The sequence below is a fragment of the Carex rostrata genome, chromosome 26, assembly GCF_964058835.1.
Source record: "Carex rostrata chromosome 26, lpCarRost1.2, whole genome shotgun sequence".
Classification (NCBI taxonomy): Eukaryota; Viridiplantae; Streptophyta; class Magnoliopsida; order Poales; family Cyperaceae; genus Carex; species Carex rostrata.
The window spans coordinates 2,052,741-2,072,862 of NC_135943.1; the positions used below are offsets into that span (position 1 = coordinate 2,052,741).

General features: G+C 34.5%; 3 protein-coding genes across 3 annotated transcripts; 1 reads left to right on the forward strand and 2 right to left on the reverse strand.

The window, feature by feature from the left end:
• The first annotated feature begins 1,394 nt into the window (after positions 1-1,394).
• LOC144544648 (calcium-dependent protein kinase 10-like) lies at positions 1,395-4,981 on the forward strand. Its single transcript, XM_078293197.1, has 8 exons — positions 1,395-1,838; positions 2,246-2,564; positions 2,772-2,915; positions 3,010-3,162; positions 3,294-3,412; positions 3,761-3,928; positions 4,068-4,298; positions 4,576-4,981. The coding sequence occupies exons 1-8, from the start codon at positions 1,527-1,529 to the stop codon at positions 4,744-4,746; spliced, it is 1,617 nt and encodes a 538-aa protein (XP_078149323.1). The 5' UTR covers positions 1,395-1,526; the 3' UTR covers positions 4,747-4,981.
• Positions 4,982-12,578: 7,597 nt separating this feature from the next.
• LOC144544373 (putrescine hydroxycinnamoyltransferase 1-like) lies at positions 12,579-14,928 on the reverse strand. Its single transcript, XM_078292878.1, has 2 exons — positions 14,276-14,928; positions 12,579-13,648 (listed from the first exon to the last, which is right to left on the reverse strand). Exons 1-2 carry the CDS (start codon positions 14,690-14,692, stop codon positions 12,749-12,751), a joined length of 1,317 nt encoding a protein of 438 aa, XP_078149004.1. The 5' UTR covers positions 14,693-14,928; the 3' UTR covers positions 12,579-12,748.
• Positions 14,929-17,738: 2,810 nt separating this feature from the next.
• On the reverse strand, positions 17,739-19,818 carry LOC144544065 (uncharacterized). The gene is made up of 2 exons (XM_078292479.1): positions 19,604-19,818; positions 17,739-19,431 (listed from the first exon to the last, which is right to left on the reverse strand). The coding sequence occupies exons 1-2, from the start codon at positions 19,811-19,813 to the stop codon at positions 17,773-17,775; spliced, it is 1,869 nt and encodes a 622-aa protein (XP_078148605.1). The 5' UTR covers positions 19,814-19,818; the 3' UTR covers positions 17,739-17,772.
• Positions 19,819-20,122: the final 304 nt, after the last annotated feature.

Below are 20,122 nucleotides of genomic sequence, written 5' to 3' on the forward strand. Positions count from 1 at the left end.
TCACCAAAAAAATAAAAATAAAAAAAATCAAAGTTATAAAAATTTATGACATCACTTCGTACATATATCAAATATTTTATTTTTTGACATACACTCTAAATAAGAAATTTTTTTTTCACAAAATTATTCAAATCAAAATACTAAGATCTCTAAAAAAAAAAAAAAAAAAGCCTGTGGGGTGTCCCAACCACGGGCGGTCTGCTAGTGATATGGAGCGCCCCAGCCACGGGTGGTTTGGTTGGACTTTTGGGCTGCCCGTAGGCCTGGCGGTTGGGGTAGTTTTGACAAAAAAACGGTACAAAATGACATTTTTAAAATTAAGTTTTTTGTTAAGGGTATTAATAAAAATGGCCGAAATTGACGCAAGTACTAAAAAATATGAAGCTGGTTAATAAGTATTCAATATAATTGTCCGAATGACATCTTCTAAGCTAGTAAATGTTTTTAATCACCATTAATAAAAATTAATTATATTAAAAATTGTTTGCCAAAAATATATATATATATATTAAAAATTTAGACAAGGTGAGCACTTGTTTGTTTCATTTTTCTTTTTTTGAAAAACTTAACAGAGGCTGTCAAGGATAGTTTATTTGATTCTTCTCCTTTCTTTCGTTCTTTCTTTCTCTCTATCTCTTTTTCTCAAATATTATCAAACTAACATATTGACAATAACTTATGTTTCTCTTGATATAACGGCAACTCTACTAATCAGTTCAATCCAACAAAAACAGAGCAGATTTGAGATTTGGCATGCATGCAGTCTCAGAGATACTTTATGGCCATCATATATAATTCTTTTATGTTCACTAATATTAATTTAATCTAACCAATCTTTCCATTATTTTTCCCAAAAGGCACTTGTCAACTTTTCGTCTGAAACACTAACCAAAATCATTGGTTTCATCATCTGAAACAACCTTTCCACTTCTGCAATTGAGAATTATGACGCATAAATCAAGCCTAATCAAGCTCCATGAACTAGAAATTCATATAATATCCCGAACACCGTGAACCTGGTCCATACAAATTATCCCCATACTAAAAAGGAATTTTTTTTCTATGGCTGGTTACATTGTATTCCTTCTCTGGAGTTGAAACAATTTTCCATAGTCCATACAATAATACACACAGTGTTATCCTACTCAATACACACTTGGTTCTAAACAAGTAGGTTACATACAATCCCAACACCAGTTTTCCGTACCAAATGGCATTTGCATAGGATCACGCGTCTCGCTAACTCTAAATTTCCAAAAGAGCAATTGCATCATTAACCCCCCAAACCGCTGCCAATTGATATATTTTTCTTTAATTAAGGCCTTATAATTGTATTTCTTTCTCTATTACAAATTTACAATAATAATAATAATAATAATAATAATAATACTAACCTCCTTTGTTTTCCAGTTTGAACTGGCAACTAACGCCGGTTCCTATTCTCTCACCACAACTACAAAACAAAAACAGCAAACAGAGATATAGCTTCTTGCTGGATCGATTGGTAGCTCCAGCTAGGCGCACCCATGGGTAACTCCTGCATTATGTCCTTGAGAGAAAGGAAGTGCTATCGGGGCATGTGTTTTATCAACCAGGGGCTCAACCCGGTGAGTGTACCGAACCTCGCAGACCGAGTGCTAAAGGATGTTGTCCCGCTTGGAAGAGCCAATGATGTCCAGGTGAGGGATAAGTATACTATCGGGGCGGAGCTTGGCCGGGGTGAATTTGGGGTAGTGTATTTGTGTACTGATCACGAAACGCAGGATAGTCTTGCATGCAAGTCCATTTCCAAGAAGAAGCTGCGCACGGCTGTTGATGTCGAGGATGTGCGCCGCGAGGTTTGTAACTCTTTATCTTTGTATATAGATTCTCTGTTCATATGGTTTAATTCTTACATTTGTATCATTTCAGATGAATTGTTCTTAGCACATGTTTGGGTTATTTAATCTTAAGATTGTATACAATATCAAGTGTAATCGATGATTAATTTTATATTTAGTTTAGCAGTAGGTTATAATTGAATTCTTTAGGAAGAAAATCTGTACTTTAGTCATGAAATCAGTCAAAATGGACCAGGAGTCATTATATACCTTAACACGTAAACAACGAAAAATAGAATTAATTAAACAAATAAAAATACATACCATAAAATCTAGAGGTTAGGTATAAAAACATTTGTTGGACAATGTAAGCATTGAGCTAATTAATTTGTTGCTTGATTTGGTTTATAATTAATTTGTCACAGGTGGGCATAATGTCAGTATTACCAGATCACCCCAACATAGTACGACTCAAAGCAGCGTACGAGGACCATGAGGCCGTGCATATCATCATGGAGCTGTGTGAGGGAGGCGAGCTGTTTGACCGCATTATTGCAAGGGGACACTACAGTGAGCGTGCAGCGGCCGATGTTTTTAGGACAATTGTTGAGGTGGTTCGAGTGTGCCATTCGAATGGTGTCATCCATAGAGATCTCAAACCTGAGAACTTTTTGTATGCTAATAATAAGGACAACTCACCATTGAAAGCGATTGATTTTGGGCTTTCAGTATTTTTCAGACCAGGTTTAGGATACTGAACTTGAAGAAATAAAAAGTAAAAAAAAAAACAAGAATACTTTTCTGCATATCTAAAAGCCCGGCAGTTTGATAAATAAAAATGACTGATCTGATAGATATACTTTAATATGTTATTGGTGATTGGTTTACTCTGAAGCTTGTATATGTGGAGGCGATGATAACTCTACGCAATTTGGCTAATTGATTTGACAGGGGAGGTTTTTTCCGAGATTGTCGGCAGCCCATATTACATGGCTCCTGAGGTGCTGAGAAGACATTATGGCCCTGAGGTCGATATTTGGAGTGCGGGAGTAATTCTCTATATCTTGCTATGTGGAGCTCCACCATTCTGGGCTGGTAATCAGTTATTTTGCTTTCATAAAAGATCCTTTAATTGTGCAGAGCAGCTTTTTTGCTGAAAAAGAGTTTTCATCTTGCTTAATTGTTGTAGAAAATGAACAAGGTGTTGCCAAAAAGATCCTTGATGGTGTAATTAATTTTAACCGAGCACCATGGTCACAAATCTCAGATGGTGCCAAGGACCTTGTAAATGGAATGCTTCGAATTGACCCGAGGAAGCGCTTAACTATACAACAAGTGCTTGGTAAGTTAAAATCATTTGTACCGGTCTTTGTTTTTTCTCAAATTATGATGATATTTGTGATAATCCTTCACATGGTTTTGCGGATTTTGCCTTCTTTGTCCAATGATTTCCTCAAGATTTTATTTTTTCAGATCACCCATGGTTGCAAAATGCAAAGACGGCTGAAGATGGTGGCAATTTAGGAGAAATTGTAAGAGCACGACTCAAGCAATTCTCGGTCATGAACAGATTCAAAAAGAAAGTTATGCGCGTGAGTTAAATTAACTTAGCTTGTTTTAATTTCCTTTAGTTTTCTGTTACAATTTCTTGTACATATTCATGACCGATAACCGACAAACACGGAATTACTAGCCAGGCTAGCTGATAAATTCTGGGTATCTGCAATGATCGGGACCAGTTTTCTAGTTTAATGGCACAGTGCCTATTCAATGTATGTTTTTCGGTAGAAAGATACGAATAAAATGAAAAACAAATCTTTAATTCAAGCTCTACACCAGTAAAGGAAACAAATCAAAACTGGAAACAGTAGTTCTTGCGCATTACAAAGATATCCAGTATTGCAAAATACGGCCTAATCTGTGAAGTTGATTTTATTCAGGTGATTGCAGAGCACTTATCGATTGACGAAGTAGAATTTATTAGAAAGATGTTCAGGACTATAGACACAGATAATAATGGAAAGATAACATTTGAAGAGCTGAAAGTCGGCCTTACAAATACGAATTCTCAACTTACAGAATCAGAGATCGAGCTTCTCATGGAAGCGGTAAACTTATATTATTCCATTTTGACAAATATGAGATTTCATTACAATATAGAGCAGCAACATATTCTTTTCCTCAAAAATAGAAAATAAATTAATTTATGTTAACTGAGGTTTGTGTTCCTAACATATATGCTTCTAGGCTGATGTGGATGGAAATGGTTTTTTGGATTATGGAGAATTTGTCGCCATCTCAATTCATTTGCAAAGGATATCAATTGACGAGCATTTGCGCAGAGCTTTCATTTTCTTCGACAAGGACGAGAGTGGATACATCGAGCTTGATGAACTAGCTGATGCTTTAGCAGATGATTCAGGCCATACTGATTCTGAGGTTTTGAATGTCGTAATGCATGACGTTGATATTGACAAGGTGCTATATACATAATTGTTACTTCCTTTTGTTATTTTCACTGTGATTATTAATGTGAAGCCAACATAAAATCAAAATCCTGATATGCATGAACCAATTTGATTAGAAGAGGTCAAATTTAAATGATCACATAAAAAGCGCACACAAGTACGTTATATATTTTGTTTGATTTCTGGTAATTGGTTAAGGTTCAGACCCCAACTTTCACAATTATATATGCTCAAATGAAACTTTGCATATTCTGATGCATTCAATCATGTCTTGTGTTATCTTATAGGATGGGCGTATTAGTTACGAGGAGTTCCTTATGATGATGAAAGCGGGTGTAGACTGGAGAAAGGCATCGCGCCAGTATTCAAGGGAGGTACTTAGAAATCTCAGCATTGACATAAAGCATGGTTCCCGCTATCCTGCAAATCAGAAGAATCTTAGCACTAAGTATTCATAGTACCATTAGAACTTCAATGATAAATCCCCCTTCAATTTGTGTGCTCCGTACAGGGTTATATATATAGCATAACATCCAGCTTTGTATAAAATTGCTACTGGTATTATCTTGGCTGTTTTTATATATTTTGGTAGACCACGGGGCTCTAGTTATGTGGTCAAATTCTTCATTTCTTCATTATATTTTATTTTTATATAGGTAGATTGTGTTGATTGAGAGAAATAACTTCTAGATATGATAGATACCGCTCTAATGATGCTTGTAGTAAACTTAAAAAGGTAAAGAGAATCATATATATGCTTGATTTTGGGCAAGTTATCCAACCTTCTTGACATTTTGTTTTCTTTATATTTTTTTAATTATTAATTCTTGTTGACAATTTGGTAACAAGACATTCAATTCAAAGTCATAATAAGTATTGGATGTTGGAATTAACCAAATTCTAGATCATAGCTATTAATTTCAGAAAACTATCAATATTGTTTCATATGAACCAGCAATTCTGTTTATTTGCTAACAGAGGCTTGTTCCTATGGCTAGCTAAATAATAGCTTCAAAGTAAAATTAGTAAATTATATGATAAAATACCGAAAAGGGGTAAAATTGCTCCTTGCATTCCTATGAAGCAAGGTGCAACAAGATGTAAATAAGTGCCTTCCTCATCCTTTATTCAATCTAGTTATTAATAAAATGTAGGTACATCAGATACATATATATGTGCAGAGTACAAGGTTAATTTGTAGATTGTATACAAGTATAATTTATGCTGGAAAATAATATAATCTGTGTTTTCACTTGTCAGTCTTTTCCTTGTCACATAACCTATATGCATTTGGGAGCTCTCTCTGGTCCATTCTCTTTACAATTGCTTTCCAGTTTCCACTAATACTGAGGCCCTGACACCAGTACACTGAGTATAAACTGAGACCTCTCTCACTTCCTCTTCAATCTCAAACCAGGACAAGTTGCAAACAAAATTTAATTCAACATACACTTTCAAAGAAATGAGGTCTAAATGCTCAGCATATAATTTACTTAGATGTTTCCCATACAAAATCATGCATTTCTTTGCATTGGCGGAGCCACAGTGTAACAGGATAGACAGTTAAAATTTATTATTTAATTGGCTTGTCCAATTAATAAATAATTGTTATATCAATAATATTTCTTTTTTCATTTAACAATTCTTAAGAGAAAATATTGTATAAATATATATTTCTATAATATTTGACCATCGTAAAGCATCAAATTTTCTATTGTTAAGAGATTATTAAACTAATTGAAATCATTGTGTGCATATACAATTTTCTAGTGTGTAATATATAATACTGGGCTGCTGAGATATTGTCGGCCATTTTTATTAATACCCTACAAAAAAAAGTTAATTTTAAAAATGTCCATGCTATCTGTTTTTTTTCAAAACTGCCCCGACCGCCAGGCCCAAAAAACCCACCAGACCGCCTCCCCCACGGGCGGGTCACACCACTAGCGGACCGCCCCACCGCCCCCCATCCTACCTACTGGCGGTCCTCTTTTTTTTTTTTTTAAAGATTTTTAGTATTTTGATATAAATAATTTTGTGAAGAAAAAGTTTTCTTTGTTTAGATTGTATGCCAAAAAATAAGACATTTGATATATTTATGAAGTGATGTCATAACTCTTTACTACGATTTATACATGATACAAGCATGGGAATCAAATCTGCAACTCACATGCATTGTTTTAACTTTTGTCAAATCAATGTTTTACTTTCGTCAAATCACCACTCAAAAAAATAAAAGAGCAAACCGGAACACCACACTCAAAGAATCAGTATCTTATGGGACCCGAGGTTCAATTTATATAGATGGTCCACATTAATTCTCAGCTGAAATAAATTCAATGTCTTAAGAAAATATAAGAGTCTGTTTCAAGATGGGTGCCAAGTTAAAAAACGGTTCAGATTTTATAACTGAACCTCAGGTATCTAGGATCTGAATTCCACACTCAATAGCGCGCTATAGCGGCGCTATAGCATTTTCAGACCTCTGTTCATGCACAAGCACTCTAGACTGACCTCTGGTATGGTACCAAGTCCAAACTCAGCAGCCAAGTAGTAGGCAAAGGTCGCTGGTATAGTGCAATGCACTAAAAACATCAAATTTGACCTCTACTGGTAAATCAGCAAGTCCAGACTAATACAGGGTCTGCAAAAGTGCAAAAGCGATTACACCAGTATGTAGAGCATTCAAAAATAAATAGAATTGACACAAATTTCAATTTATTTGGAATTTTCTACAATTAGTTATGAATTTTCAAAGTTTAGCTTTCGAAAAAACTTTAAACAGCCATAACTTTGGCTACGAGAGTCGGATTCACGCGTATGACGACTTTTCGGAAGGGGGGGGGGGGCGAGATGGATCTGAATATCACCCTAGGGAACATCCTCAAGTATCCAAAGCATCAGAATTAAAAAAAAAACGTCGTTTAGGGCCTCAAAAATCCAATTTAAGTTTTCGTTTGACGGTAGGCATTAAAAAACAACGATTTTCAAACCATCTTAATAAATAGTAAAACAATTAAAAAAAAATGTAAAATTTGGTCTCCAAGCACATTTTAATATAGATTAAACATCTAACGGTTTGGATCGGCTATTTAGACTTCGAAACTAGAGATATGAGCGCGAATTAAAACACCCCGTTTAATTCGCGAAATAGCGTAGCCTTACTCTACATGTATATATATGTATATATAATATAATACATGTATATATATGTATATATAATATAATACATGTATATATATGTATATTACATATGTATATGTATATATTTATATATACATATTTACATATATTATAAAAAAATGATTTTATAAATTTTTTTTATATATATGTATATGTGTATATGTGTATATGTATATATGTATATGTGTATGTGTATATGTGTTTATGTATATGTGTATATGTGTATATGTATGTATATATGTATATATGTATGTATATATGTAGATATGCATATGTATATATGTATGTATGTATTATACATATATTATAAAAACCGTAAAAAGAGAAGAAGATCAACAAGCTGTCAGAGCTTGGAAATTTTTGAATAAAAGCCAAGTTCTTAATTAGTGTTATATTTAGACTTGTGATATCCAACTGACAAATAAAATCAAAGTTATAAAGAGTTACGACATTACTTCATAAGTATATCAAATGTCTTATTTTTTGGCATACATTCTAAACAAAGAAAACTTTTTCTTCACAAAATTATTTAAATTAAAATACTAAGATCTCTAAAAAAAAAAAGAAGAAGAGAGGACCGCCCGTGGGAGGGGGGGGGGGGGATCTGGTGGGTTTTTGGGCCGTCGTGGGCCTGGCGGTCAGGACAATTTTGAAAAAAAAAAATGACAGGGGCATTTTTAAAATTAACTTTTTTTGTAGGGTATTAATAAAAATGGCCGAGATATTGTTGTCGAATTAAATATAAGATTACCAAACTGCCTTTTTTTCTAAAAAAAAATCATATAACTATATCTCATGTTACAAAATTTCAAATAATATGTTTTTCTTTTTCTTTTTGGATCTACGTGGCTACTGGCCGTAAAAAAAAAAAAAAAAAATCAAATATTAGGGAAATGTATTGATTTTTTTCTTCTTCAATAAATGTTGAACTTGCATCTTACCCATCTCTATATTAATGCACGTGCTAAACTACAGTGAATGTAATAATAAAGTTGTTTCTTTTTTAGAAATTAAAAAAAAATAAAATAATCAGAAATAAATTGATTGTTAATTTTAACAAAAAAAAAAGAAAAAAAAAACTGTTGGAACCTCACCATACCCATCTATGTACATGAAGGCGCATGCTGAACTACAGTAGACAATGACAAAGATCTTTTTTTTTAATGATTAAAAAAATCAAATCTTAGGAAAATATATTGATTTTTTTTTTTTCCTTCTTCAATATATATTGGAACTTCACCTTACCCATCAATCTATATTAAAGCACGCGCTAAACTAAAGTGGATGTAATAATGAGTTTGGCTAGTATAACATCACTGTTATTTTAGTCTATATAACACCAACTCTAAAATTTATCAAATTAATTTCAAACGGTAAATCCAAACCGTTCAAACCGATCTACTTCATTAGTTGTGCGTTTACATGTAAAATTTATAACCTTTTGAATTTATTTGGCATCAAGTCAAGCGGTCAAATGTGTGAGTTTTTAAGTTAATTTTAATACATTCACTTTTCAATATTTTTACCGATGGATTTGATACTAAAATAACTCGAAAATATAAAAAGTTTGTATGTAAACACATCACTCATAAAGTAAATTGATTTGAACGGATTGAATTAGTTTAAAGTTTATTCAATCAATTTTGAAGTTAGTGTCATATGACACTGATGTCATACTAGCTGGACTTTGTAATGATATAGAAGATTTTGTTTTAATATTAAAAAATCAAATATCCAAGAAAGAGATTGATTGATTGTTTTTTCTTTCTTTCCAGAAACTGTTGGAACCGCACTTTATCCATTTCTCTATATTAAGGCACATGCTGAACGACATTGGATATTATGATAAAGAAAAAAAAACAAATAATAAATCAAATTTTCAGAAAAAAAAATTGATTGTTTTTATTTTCTTTGAAAAACTGTTGAAACCGCACATTATCCATCTATCTATATTAAGACACATGCGGAACTACAACGTATATAATGATAAAGAAGATTTTTTTAGAAATTAAAAAACCAATTCTTCGAATAATGTATTGATTGTTTTTTTCTCTTTGATAAACGTTGGAACTGCACCTTACTCGTCTATCTATATTAAGGCACGTGCCGAACTACAGTGGATATAATGACAAAGAAGATTTTATTTCAGAAATTTAAAAAACAAATTTTTGAAAAAGATATTGATTGTTTTTTTTTTGTTCGTAAAAATGTTGGAACCGGCACCACTTGGTCTTTAAAAAATTTTGTCGAAAAATGTCACCGAATATTTTCATGTATTATTGTGTTTGCATGAGTTTTGTTGAATAAGAAAATTACTAATTTTGATAACATTTCTTAATTTGGATGTCTCATATAGAAATCAAACTTCTTTTCTATTAAAGATTTGGATGAGTGCTTCCGGCGCGTATTCATTGTGAAAGATTTGATTTGGCGTTCAGTTGATTTTAATGTACATAGTGCATAATTTAAAGGATAAAAAAGTCATTTCTAATATTATTATAATAATTAGATGTACATGCATGTTCACGTTCGTAATGTCTCACTATTACATTACATGTAGATTAATCTTTCTAAATAAAAAATGTTTATATATTTATTATTTAAATTTCAACAATAGGATGTACACTAAAAGGTAGATATCTACGCTAAATCGCTAATTAATGATTTATATTAGCGGTTTCTTTACAATGACCAATAAAATTTTAAATTAACTTAATTTTTATATATACCAATTCTAAATAATTAAATAGAGAACACATCGATAATTTTAAGTTTTTAATTTAAAAAGAAATTGAAAATAATAAATGTACAAATTGCTCTCAATTAATACTTGTGTTTTTTTTTTTAAATGATTGGTTGTTTAATTAGTGTACTTAATTGCGTTTACAGTAAGAAAAATGAAGAATGTTGCATTATGGAACAGTAACATCTCTATGACAAATATTGAACCACATATAGAGAAGGAAATTAGCCATGGCGTGACTAGTCATGTCACGTAACGTAACGTCACATCACATCACGTCATGTCACATGTGTCGATTACGTGACGTGACTGCATTTGAGATTCATCACGTCACGTCACGCAAACCAGTCATGTCACAGTATGAAACATAGAGTATCTAATTATTTTGGTACGCATAGAATATTCAGGTTTCTCTTTTAATGTATATTAAGTAATACCGGTACTCATATAGTACTGATTTTTATTTTGTCTTATTTAGTTTAATAAATATTTATAATTTGACGTATAAATCACGTCGTGATGTGATCATTCGCGTGACGTGACTGTCTATGACTATTTTTATCACGTCACGTCACGTGAATTCGGAATTTTTTTTATAAACCATAAATCCATAATTAATAATTGAAATTTACGGAACCAATATGATTACTTTTTTTTTTTTTTTCAAACACCACAAAGACCGAATTGGCAATTCGGTCTTGAAATTGGACTTTTTTCATACCGAAATGGCCATTCGGGAGTGCGTATCCTCTGAGATATCTCAAATTTTGCGTGACCGACGTGTCCGGTGCCTATTCGGGGGTGATGTAGGGGACAGTGTCATGTGGGCTTTGAGATTCGTTCATAACGTCTTTAAATGGTTAGGATTTTTCATAAAGTCACGCAAAGTTTGAGATATCTCAAAGGATACGAATTCTAGCGAATGGCGCATTAGGTCTTGGTTTTTTTTTACTGTCTCGGATCTGGTGCAAGCTGGGAGGCACAGCAGCACCAAAGTATAAACTCATTTATTCATGATATATATCTAAACTCATTTATAATTGCTTGAACAAGCTTTTACTAATTATTGTTATTTCTAATAAAGTATCTAAATATGACATTTTTAATCATTTATGGATAGGATGAATATTTCGTTAAAACATAATTACATATTTATATACAATATATTTAAGGTTGCTTTAAATATATTTAAGGTTGGATATTCGTTAGTTGTGCAAATAATTCTGAAAGTATTTCCTAGAACGACAGAACAACATTTTTCATGTTTTTTTTTTTAAAAAAAAAAAATATTTTGTATTGTATTTTTACAGTATGCGTGTTTACAATACTTGATGTACTATAACCTAAAACTTGTAGAATTCATATCCTCTAAAGATTAAGAATTTTTTCTATTTAGACATTGTCAATCCGATAAAAATTCATATAAATATTAGAGAGGCTTTGTAATTAGATTGGTCCGAGTTCTGGTATTCAAATAACAAACGGTTTGATTGGAGAGGATCCGATCTGCGTACACTGGAATAAGATTATCATGCACATATGTCCAAATTAATAAAACAATAGTACGTCTTGTTGCATGTGGCCAAAGTAGTTGATAAAATATTCTCCCCACACCTGTTACGTAAATCCACGTGGCAAAGCATGCAGACCGAATTGGAAACAAAATAGATGCAGACCGAATTGGCAATTCGGTCTGGAGAAATATAGATGGCGGTACAAAGGCTGCACGTGAAAAAGTGAAAAAATGGAGGAGACCGAATGGCTATTTCGATCTGAAAAAAAGCTCAATTTCAAGATTGAATTGTCAATTCGGTCTTTGTGGTTTTTGAAAAAAAAAATAATAATCATATTGGTTCCGTAAATTTCAATTTATTAATTATGGTTTATAAAAAAAAGTTTCTGAATTCATGTGAAAATTATTGGATCCTTCTGTTTGGGGCTTTATTCTAGCAAAAAGAGTTACTAATACTTGTTATCTAAACAGATGACCTTTCTTAAATGTGGCGGCATGGCGTTTGGTGCGGCGAGGCACCATGTTGTCATAACTCATAAAACGGGCGGAGTGGATTTCACTTCCTGCAAACTTGGGTGAGCCTGGCTCGAGGCAGCACTGGTGCCGATCTGCCCCCACTCCCATTTCTAGACCGTACCGTCCTCCACGCCCGGTCCCCTCCAGTCGTGCAATTTGATCATCCTGAGTACTTCCGCAACCGCAAGGTGATAAACCCATCACAAACTCGCGATATAAAGGGTTGGTCTTGCCAAACCACAGGGATATAATAATTTCAGGGCTTAAGCCTTTTAACAGGGATATAATAATTTCAGGGCATGTTATAGAAGAGAACATAGGTAAACTGATGGTTCTGAAAATGAACGGAACAATAATTTCAAAGTTCTTCCAATTGCTTTATTCTTTATAAGGTGACAAGCAACTAGGAATACACAAATTGTAACCAAATTAATAACATCTCCACGGATCGAAGCAAACCACACCAAAGCAATTAATAAATAAGAGATACAGAAAACAATAATGTTTAGGCATCCAAACAGGGTATGTCATAGAAGAGATCCTTGAATTTCAACATGGTTTCTCGCTGCAAGCTGATTTGAAGCGATATTCCGGCACCATCGTCTTTCATCAATGCCACATTGTCACTTGCAGTGTGTGATCGAATCATAAACTTTGGGGGTCCCCACCCGAAGTCAGCACCCTGAGTCGGCATTCCGAGCCAGTTGACCAGCTTGAACTCTGATGCCAGTTTGTCATCATTTGTCAAGGAACTCTTCATACTTCCGTGCATCAGTTCCATGCAGTCGATTGCTGATCTTACATAGCTATCATCGACACGATCTAACGCACCTTTAATCTTTTGAGCCATGCCTACCACAGACTCTAGCAACACATCGTGGACCCTCGCATCCACTGCAGTCTGGATGATGGCATTGCCCAAATATTGCTGTGGAAGAGGAGGGTGTACGTGATTGCGAACGTCAACTGGAAGGACGAGACGTGCATTGTTTTCTGGAGAGAAGCCGTGGCCACCCGCTGCACACACACACTTCCAAACATGCGCAGCAACCACACTGAACGTGGACAAATCAACGGTTGAGTCTGGTTTGCCACTACATTTGAGGATGTTGATCTGATCCTGTGATAGTTTCATTGCGCAGGAAATAGAAGTCGTGGCACCGGGAGTTTGTGATGGGTTGATTATTTTGGGGATGCACTCAGGATGATCGAATTGGACAACTGGAGGGGACCGGGCACGAAGGACGGTACGGTCTAGAAATGGTGGTGGGGGGAGATCAGCACCGATGCAGCCTCGAGTCATGTTCACCCAAGTCTGCAGGAAGTGATTTGCGCTCCGCATGTCGTGGAGTACATGGTGCCTCGCCACACCCAGCGCCACGCCGCCGCATTTAAAAAAGGTCATCTGTTTATTTATGTATTTTAGATAATATCTATTTTGCAAGAAAAAGTACCAGACAAAAGGATCCAAAATATTTTCACATATATATATGTGTGGTTCAATATTTGCCACGAGGTTACTCTTCCGTTGTGCAACATGCTCCAATTTTCTTACTGCAAACTCAAGTACAACAATTAATTATACAACTTGTCCTTTTTCAGAATGACACAACTATTAGTTGAGGGCAATTAATTTGTGCATTTAATATTTTTCACCAAATATCATTAAAATTGAAAACTTAAAATTATATATGCATTCTCTGTTTATTTAGAATTGGCATATATAAAATTTGATTGGTCATCCGTAAAGAGAGAAAAATTTGGGTCTGATTCTCATCAGAAGAAAATTTGGTTAGGCAGTGTTGCTAAAATATCCTTTGTACTCTGCTAAAACCTGTACTGGTTGTGATCAATGAAAAGGAATGCCTAAGGGCGTGAAAGTTTGCAACAACAACAACAAAAAAAAAAAAAAAAATTGGGTTAAAATAATGAAAACTCATTTCATATAATTTTAATTATATATTAAATAAACATACCATAAATTGAAGGTAGATGTAACCTAAAACTAGCCTAAATTGATGAGAAATTAAACCTGTAACATGAACAGCACCGAGGGGTACTGATGAGCTGATCCAATTTTGCTTGGAAAATACTTCTCCGTCATCTCCGGTGACAGCTCCATCTTGGTAAAGCTGTCGAGTGTTAACTCCGACTTGGCCACCACAAGCAGAGCACCGGCTGCATTGCACTCTATCTTGAGCCGGTTGTCAGCACCCATCACAAGCCGCCCAGCGAGAGGGTAAAACGGCACTAGCACTTTTGCAAGTGCATTCTTGATGGCATCCACCGAAAAGAAGTTCGGATCGGAGCTGGAGCTGGCTGGGTAGCAGTAGATAAGTGGAGTGTATCCGAGTTGTTCATAATAGATGTCAATGTTGGAGATCCATAGGTCATGCTGTGGTGTCTTCTCAAGGGGAACCACCATGCACGATTCTACCACCTCAACCATCTCTCTCTCTCTCTCTCTCTCTCTCTTTCTCTCAGCCTCCTTTGTGTATTTTGCTATGTCAGTGTATATGTGATTTTAGATATAATTAGGGGACGGAAGCAAGTGGGTCGGGTTGGGTTTGAGATGGGTAATTTCGTGATTCCGCTGAGCTTTATTATTGAATCATTTGGAATGTTTTGAAAAAGATTTTGGATTCCCACGATTTTCATGCTATTCGGTTATATATATTCAAGGTTCGTGATCAAAGGAGTTCAGGACTTCACCTGCTTAGGGGAATTTTATGTATATCTCTCCAAAAAATTCATAAATTACGTATTTCTCTCTCTAAAATTCATAATATGATAATTAACCTTTGAAATTTAATTTCAAAGACTCACAAATTAATTCGGTTTACTGACCGCTATTTTTTAATTAGAACTCATTTTAAGTTTACTGATTTTTTTTATTAGAACTTATTTTAAGTTTATAAAGTATACATTGTATCATTTATTTAAAAAATAAAAAAACATGTAAACTATTTAAGATCAATTTTTTTTTTCTAATTGATAGGTTTTGAGAGCAAATGATTAATTTTCTTACATGTGACGCACACAAAGTATATGTTTAAATATCACCGTGTAGTGTCACAAGTAGATAACTGAATCATTTGTTCTTAAAATTCCAGTTAAAAGACATATTAGTTTTCTTACACAAACTACAATTTTATTTTTTTTAATAAAAGTTAAAATGAGCACTTCATTAATTTAGAGTAAGTTTTAATAGAAAACCCAATAATCTAGACAAATTTGTGAGTGTTTAAAAGTTGGATAAATATGATATTATGAAATTTAGAAGAAGAAATCAGTAATTTGAGAGTTTTGAGAGATATGCATGACATTCCCATATTTTAAAGACCTATCACTGAGTGCGCCTCCTCGGATATTGGAGGGTTACAATGAAAAAACGGAGGGCCTGGATTAATTCCAGCCTGATCAACCTTAATGCTGTAAAAAAATATAGGTCTGTTTTGAGATTTGTGTCAAATTAAAAGAACGGTTCGGATCTAGTCATTGCACCTCAGTATTGCACTGGATGTGAATTCCCCGCAGTCGGCTGACTTCATAAAATCACACATGCACATGACACGGAGCTGCCAAAAAACAAATCACACATGCGATAGTGGGCCTAGGGAAATAAATCTGGTGCAATCCTGGTAGCTACAGTAACTTAAAATTTTTGCTTTTTCAAATTTCACTGTTCAATGTTTCTATGAACGCATCTCTAAATAGTTAGTTTTTCTATGTACATATCTAAAAGGAATTAACAATTGGATTACAAAAACAGAAATTTTAAAGTACTGTAGCTCCAATTCAAATCGAAGCAGATTTGTTTCCGTGGGCCTAGAGGGAACAAAATTCGCTGCTTTTCTCTCATAAAGGTAGGTTCATATTTTTCTTCTTCCTATTCGTCAATTTAACAGTTCAGATTTGATACGCAGATTATTAAAAATAACACCGAATCTGGACTGTTAAAAATATATAAACTGTTAAGATGAAAATCTGAAACTTGAAAGAAAAATAGCTGATTCTGATCCGGCGTAGAGAGAGAGAGGCACAAAAACAGCTGCACATGGGAAGGACCAACAACGCATTTTCTTTTTCATTTTTGATCATTAATGCCCGTAGGCCATGAGCATAGTGACAAATGAATTATTCAGGTTCGGTTCAGCGAGATCAAAAATTCGTGATTCGGATATAATTCAGGTATAATTTGGGAATGATTCGGAATTATTCAGATCAGAAATCTCAGTCCTGCAAAGGAGCAAAAAAATAAAAAACAAAAAAAATAATTGTTTTTGGAAAAATTCAGGAAAAATTCGTGAATAATTCGTAAAATTCGGGAAAAGTTTGTAAAATTCGGAAATTATTCGAGTTTAATTCGGTCAAAGTTCGGTCAACCGAATAATTCGGTGTTCGGTTCGGCATCACCCCAAAAAAGAATTAAACGGGTATAATTCGGATATAATTCTGGTATCTTGTCACTATGGTCATGAGTGCCCATCCTCTGAGATATCTCATATTTTGTGTGATTGACATGTCCGGTGTCTATTCGGGATTAGCACAAGGGCAGTATTATTTGAACTTTAAGATTCGTGAAGAACGTATTTGAATGGTTGAGATTTTCCAAGGATGCGAATTCTACTCCTTCCATTTCACCAAAAAGTTAGACAGCCCATCAACTTCTGAATTCGTATCCTCTGAGATATCTCAAACTTTGCGTGACTTTATGGAAAATCCCAACCGTTTAACTACGTTATGCACGATTCTAAAAGCACACATAATACTGACCCGCTACATCTCCCCCGAATAGGCACCGGACACGTCAGTCAAGCAAAAGTTGAGATATCTCAGAGGATACGCACCCTCAACTTCTGAGGGTACACTCCAACAAACTAATTAAAGCCTTGAACTAAATTGATTGGCAACCCATAACCGGGTCCGGATCTTCTAATGTATTCCAAATTTTTAGTTTGGATCCGGACTGTCCAATTAGAATTTGGATTAATATGTTTTGAGGTGAAATATACGGATCTGTATCCTCCCAGGTACCTGATTCAACACAATTAAAACGGATGGCTCATATTTATTCTCAGCCGGTCGGGATTCAGGATGACTGAGGGGGCAGGATTATTTGTTATTTGAGAACGTGCCAATTCATTTTCGGCAGGGGCGGATGCAGGATTTCTGTCAGGGGGGGGGGGGGGGGTCAGAAATCGAATTCAATTAGCTTATTGGATTCAAACCCATTAGCTAATAGGATATAATTCAACATAACAAAAAAACATATCCATCAACATAATAAAAATACTAAAACTTGAAAAAAAATCAATAATTCAACATAATAAAATACAATCACACATAGCAAAAAACATAAATTACTTGAAGAAATCAATAATCCAACATAACAAAAAATAATCAACAATTCAACATCATAACAAACAATAAACATAACAACAACAAAAATAAGACAATCTTACATGATAAAAACAACACTTCTAATATCCTTTTACATATTAAAAAATAACATTTCTAACAACACTTCTAAATGAGGATTCCTCGACGAGCCTTCATGTTTTGAAACCTTTGCATAATTCTTTCATTGCTCACCCTCTTGAACAAATCCTTCTCAATAAAAGTAATCAAACAATCGTTCATCCACTGATCTCCCATTCTACTTCTCATACTGGTTTTCACAATATTCATTGCCGAAAATGCCCTTTCGACACTAGTTGTAGCTACTGGCAATATCAATCCCAATTTCACTAACTTGTAAACCAAGGGATGAACATTGTGCCTATTCGTTTTCACCATTTTTTCAGAAAGTTCAAGTATGGTGCTTACCTCCAAAAAAGCTCTATCATCTTGCACATCCAAAATGTAATTCTCCAATTGACTATTTAGGACGGGAAGCTCGAATTGGTTGAAATCAGAAGGATAGAATTGAGCTAATTGAACCAACTTTTCTATGTCAAATGCTGAAAAGGAGTTTCTCGGATCTAAACATGACATACAAATAAGAAGTTGAGTATTGGTTTCGTTGAATCTATCATTAAGTTCCTTCAATTGCATATCAATAACTGTGTTAAAAAGATTCACACGATAATAATGCAAATTAGTTGTGCCTGTTTGGTACCTTGGGTTATCGAAGTACTCTTCCTCCATATTTGGAACTTTAATACCGTGTTTCTCACAAAATGCACACACATCTTTTAATAATAATTCCCAACCACTATCCCTCATGCGTTGCAAGCGTTGTTTAGCAATATTCACCAACCGAATAGCATTCACCATATCTTGACTTTTGCACTGCAAGGTTTGCGATAGATTATGTGTGATGATTAATGTATCCCTCATGAGAAGCAACACAAATACAAATTCAAAATTTTGTATTTCTCTACGTAATCCACGCGCCTCTGACCTTTGCTGCCATGTTGACCCATCCATTTCTATTTGCTCAATTACCCTAAACGTAGGTGAAAATAGTACCACCAAACTATTTAAAGTGTTGAAATGAGAACTCCATCGGGTATCACCGGCACGTGCAAGGCTCGATTCTTGGTTCAAACCACTTCCGGTTACTATCTCTTCACTTGAAATAGCTTCCACAACATTAATTCTCGCCTCATCACGTAATTGATCACGTCTTTTACAAGATCCACCAGTAACATTGAGCAATCTAGCAACCATTTGAAAAAATAATCCAACCTGAGCATGATTATTCGCTACCGCAACGAGAGTTAGTTGCAATTGATGGGCAAAACAATGCACGTAGTATGCGGACTCATTCTCATTCATGATCAATGCTTTGAGACCATTGAACTCCCCGCTCATGTTACTAGCCCCATCATAACCTTGACCACGCAATCGAGAGAGAGATAGACCATGCTTGCCAAATAAATTCTCAAGTGCCGCCTTCAAACACAACGCTGTAGTATCGGAAACATGAACGATACCTAGAAACCGTTCGACAACAGAACCACTCTTGTTCACAAACCGAATAACAACCGCCATTTGCTCTTTGGTTGAGGCATCTCTTGCCTCATCAATTAAAACCGAGAACAATTCATCTCCAAGCTCTGCAATTATATCCTTAGTTGTCTCCTCTGCACAAGCATTGACTATATCCTTTTGGATTGTAGGTGCAATCAACTTTAGGTTTTGGGGAGCCTTATCAAAAATCACCTTTGTGTAGACCTTCTCCTACAAAGTTTGTCCTTCCACCTGAACCAAGATTTTCTGGTCTAAATAAATAACAAAAAAGGCAAAAGGTCGCATCCTTTTCAATACTATATTCCAACCAAACTTTGTGTAGACCAAACCAAGAGGGATTAAATCTTCTCATTATACCACTAAAATTTCTTTGGGGAAAAACATGGTTGTGAGGTTGACATGGACCATGCCCCTCGATTAGGTAATATCGACGTATGCGATCACGCTCATTTGGGTTATAATCCAATATAGGTTTTCTTTGAGCAGGATCAGAAGGAGGGTCTTGTTCATTACTAATAACCTCATTTATTGAATTAGAACTCGAAGATGAATCAAATGGACGTTTGGGTACTCTCTGATAGAATTTGTCCATTTCTTTTACCCTATATATTGAAAAAAATAAATCAAATAAATTAGGGTTCAAGTCAATTTATCCTAATTCAAGTAAACCCTAAACCTTAATTCAAATAAATTTTGGTTCAAGTCAATTTATTCTAATTCCATGAATAAATTAGAGTTCAATACAATTTATCCTAATTCAATAAATTAGGGTTGAATTCAATTTATCATTATTCAAAGAATTCATAGAAATTAGAGTTCAAGTAATTCAAGGAATTCAAGTAAAGTTCAAAATTAAGAAAGAACCAAATTTACCGTGAGATTCGATATCGCTCTGATGTGT

Excerpts from the sequence above, each read along its gene's own strand:
- LOC144544648 (XM_078293197.1), top strand. The coding sequence starts at position 1,527 with ATGGGTAACTCCTGCATTATGTCCTTGAGAGAAAGGAAGTGCTATCGG. Across the intron at positions 2,565-2,771 it reads TTCAGTATTTTTCAGACCAG|GGGAGGTTTTTTCCGAGATT; the intron begins GTTTAGGATACT and ends TTGATTTGACAG. Across the intron at positions 3,163-3,293 it reads AACTATACAACAAGTGCTTG|ATCACCCATGGTTGCAAAAT; the intron begins GTAAGTTAAAAT and ends TTATTTTTTCAG.
- LOC144544373 (XM_078292878.1), bottom strand. The coding sequence starts at position 14,692 with ATGGTTGAGGTGGTAGAATCGTGCATGGTGGTTCCCCTTGAGAAGACA. Across the intron at positions 13,649-14,275 it reads CGGTGCTGTTCATGTTACAG|ATGACCTTTTTTAAATGCGG; the intron begins GTTTAATTTCTC and ends ATAAATAAACAG.
- LOC144544065 (XM_078292479.1), bottom strand. The coding sequence starts at position 19,813 with ATGGACAAATTCTATCAGAGAGTACCCAAACGTCCATTTGATTCATCT. Across the intron at positions 19,432-19,603 it reads CATGTCAACCTCACAACCAT|GAGAAGGTCTACACAAAGGT; the intron begins GTTTTTCCCCAA and ends CAAACTTTGTAG.